General features: G+C 64.7%; 2 protein-coding genes across 2 annotated transcripts in view; both read left to right on the forward strand.

Annotated features, from left to right (window-relative positions):
* Nucleotides 1–604, forward strand: part of LOC106815605 (histone-lysine N-methyltransferase NSD2-like) — a 3,726-nt gene extending 3,122 nt beyond the window's left edge. The window contains 2 exon segments of the mRNA XM_014820088.1: nucleotides 18–206; nucleotides 209–604. Of these exon segments, the coding sequence (XP_014675574.1) occupies nucleotides 18–206; nucleotides 209–604 (585 nt within the window).
* A 151-nt stretch (nucleotides 605–755) lies between these two features.
* Nucleotides 756–2,264, forward strand: part of LOC106815606 (histone-lysine N-methyltransferase NSD2-like) — a 1,720-nt gene continuing 211 nt past the window's right edge. The window contains exons 1-3 of the mRNA XM_014820089.1: nucleotides 756–809; nucleotides 1,118–2,167; nucleotides 2,216–2,261. Coding sequence (XP_014675575.1) covers nucleotides 756–809; nucleotides 1,118–2,167; nucleotides 2,216–2,261 — 1,150 coding nt within the window. The remainder of the gene's footprint in view (nucleotides 810–1,117; nucleotides 2,168–2,215; nucleotides 2,262–2,264) is intronic.

Consider the following 2,264-nt stretch of genomic DNA (forward strand, 5'->3'; position numbering starts at 1 on the left):
CGCGCCGCGCCGGGGAGAACGGCGGCGAAGAACCGGCGCGGCGCGCGGCGAACGGCGGCGGTATCGCCGACGACGACGATGTGCTTCCGCCTGCGGACGAGGGCGGCGAGCGTGGTGATGTGCGACCGGCGGACGTAGCAGGCAAGGTGTACCACACTCGCGCTCGGCTGCCTCGACCCTCGCTCGCGCGCCCGCACGGCCGCTGGGTCAGTGCCCGTCGGGCCACCACTGTGACGATTGCGGCCGCGCGCCGGCACGCTGCTCTGCCGCCGCGTTGCCCGAACTCGTTGCGTGCGCGGCGCACGAGCGACGGCCGCGTGCCGCGAGCCGCCCGACGACACGGCGCCACCTACTGCGACGGAGCACGGACCTCTCGAAGCTTCCCGCTGCGCGCCGCCGCCGCCCCGGACCGCAAGGAAAGATGCCGTTGCGACGCGCGCACAAGCGCCGAACCTCCGTCGAGCGGGCTCGCAGACGGAGAGGGCTGCCGCCAGGGGCGGCGCCGGCGCGGAGTACCGCCACCCGACGTTCCCGCGCGGCAACGAGCGATCGGGAACAGCGAGTGTCGTCGAGCGAGGAGGGCAATCTCATGATCGTGACGTGATGGCGGCGAAAACTGCGTCCCTCCCCCCTCCTCCCATCCATCCTAGCTTCAGGCACCGCAGCACACACCCTCCAAAGATAGAGATAGTTTTATGAAAATCTTAATTTTGCAAACGCGGCAGTCGTCCGCGGCCGCGCGGTGCGGTTATATGATGGCAAAGCAGGTGAAGAGCGTATTGCGCCATGTGTCGGCACAACATAGGGCGGTATGTTTTTTTTTTTTTTTTTCTTTACCACCGAGCTCTGCTGGACGACACTAACGCATTTTACCATGCTGCACGCTCGCACGACCTCACGTAGAGTACGCGTGTGATGCAAGGTCGAAAGGGTTTGTTCGCCTGTGAACCAACAATCGGCGGTGAGAGCGATCATCGACCCGAGCGGAATTGACGCGTTGAAACTGACCCGAACGCACTTATGGCGTACTGATCACAATGCAAGATGATGATTCGCTCCGTTTGCGTTGTCGTGTGACATGTTCATCTGGTTTGCGACGTTCGTTCACGGCTTGCAGTTCTGTGGCAGGACTTTCACCTGTGTTTATCCGGGTGTCGCGAGATTTGGCATCCGCTCTCGCCATCTCATGAGAACATTCAGTTATTCGCTATTTGCAAGTCCTTGCGGAATGCTAATGATAGGCAGATATAGACCGGGTATGCTGGTGCAGCGTAGTCGTAACCATGGCGACTTGCTGCATCCTTTCCCGCCGCCGACGCACACCGGGGAGGATGTCGCTCCCGCGCCGACGGGAGACGCGCCGCCAGAGGGCGCTGACGACGCGGCGATGCCGTGCCGCTGGCTCGTCGGCGACCTCATCTGGGCGAAGGTCGTCGGGCACCCGTGGTGGCCGTGCATGGTCAGCGCCGACCCCGTGCTGGGCCGCTACACGGAGGTCAAGGGTCGCGCGCCGCGCGGCTTCCGCCGCTACCACGTGCAGTTCTTCGGCGACGCGCCGCAGCGCGGCTGGGTGACGGACGGCGGCTGCGTGGAGTTCGCGGGCCTCATGCGCTTCAACAACTACGTGCGCGAGCGCGTGGAGGCGGCGCGCACGGGTAGCGCCAAGCGGCTCGTCCGGCGCCGCTACGAGGTGAAGCCGTCGCACGCGTGGGACGTCGCCGTCAAGGTCGCCGAGGAGGCGTCGGCGCAGACGCGCGCCGAGCGCCGCCAGCGCTACACGTTCGTCTACGCCGACCTCGCCGCGACCCCGCAGGTGGCGCCACCGGCTGCGGCGAAGAAGCGAAAGCAGGCGAGTGGCGAGATGCCGGTGAAGAAGCGCGCCAAGAAGGCGGCCGCGCCGCCGCCCGCCGTCGCTGGAGGTCAGGCGGTTAGTCAGAAGGTCGGCGGAGGTCAGGAGGTTAGTAAGAAGGTCGGCGGAGGTCAGGCCGTTAGTCAGAAGGTCGGGGTAGGTCAGGTGGTTAGTCAGAAATTTGGCGGAGGTCAGGAGGTTAGTCAGAAGGTTGGCGGAGGTCAGGCCGTTAGTGAGAAGGTTGACGGAAGTCAGGTGGTTAGTCAGAAGGTTGCCGGAGGTCAGGAGGTTAGTCAGAAGGTTGGCAGAGGTCAGAAGGTCAGTGGAGGTCAGGAGGTCAGCAAGGATGTCGGCAGGGGTCAGGAGGTCAGCAAGGATGTCGGCAGGGGTCAGGAGGTCAGCAAGGATGTCGGCA

The sequence above is a fragment of the Priapulus caudatus genome, unplaced genomic scaffold (assembly GCF_000485595.1).
Source record: "Priapulus caudatus unplaced genomic scaffold, Priapulus_caudatus-5.0.1 Scaffold1156, whole genome shotgun sequence".
In the NCBI taxonomy this organism is placed as follows: domain Eukaryota; kingdom Metazoa; phylum Priapulida; class Priapulimorpha; order Priapulimorphida; family Priapulidae; genus Priapulus; species Priapulus caudatus.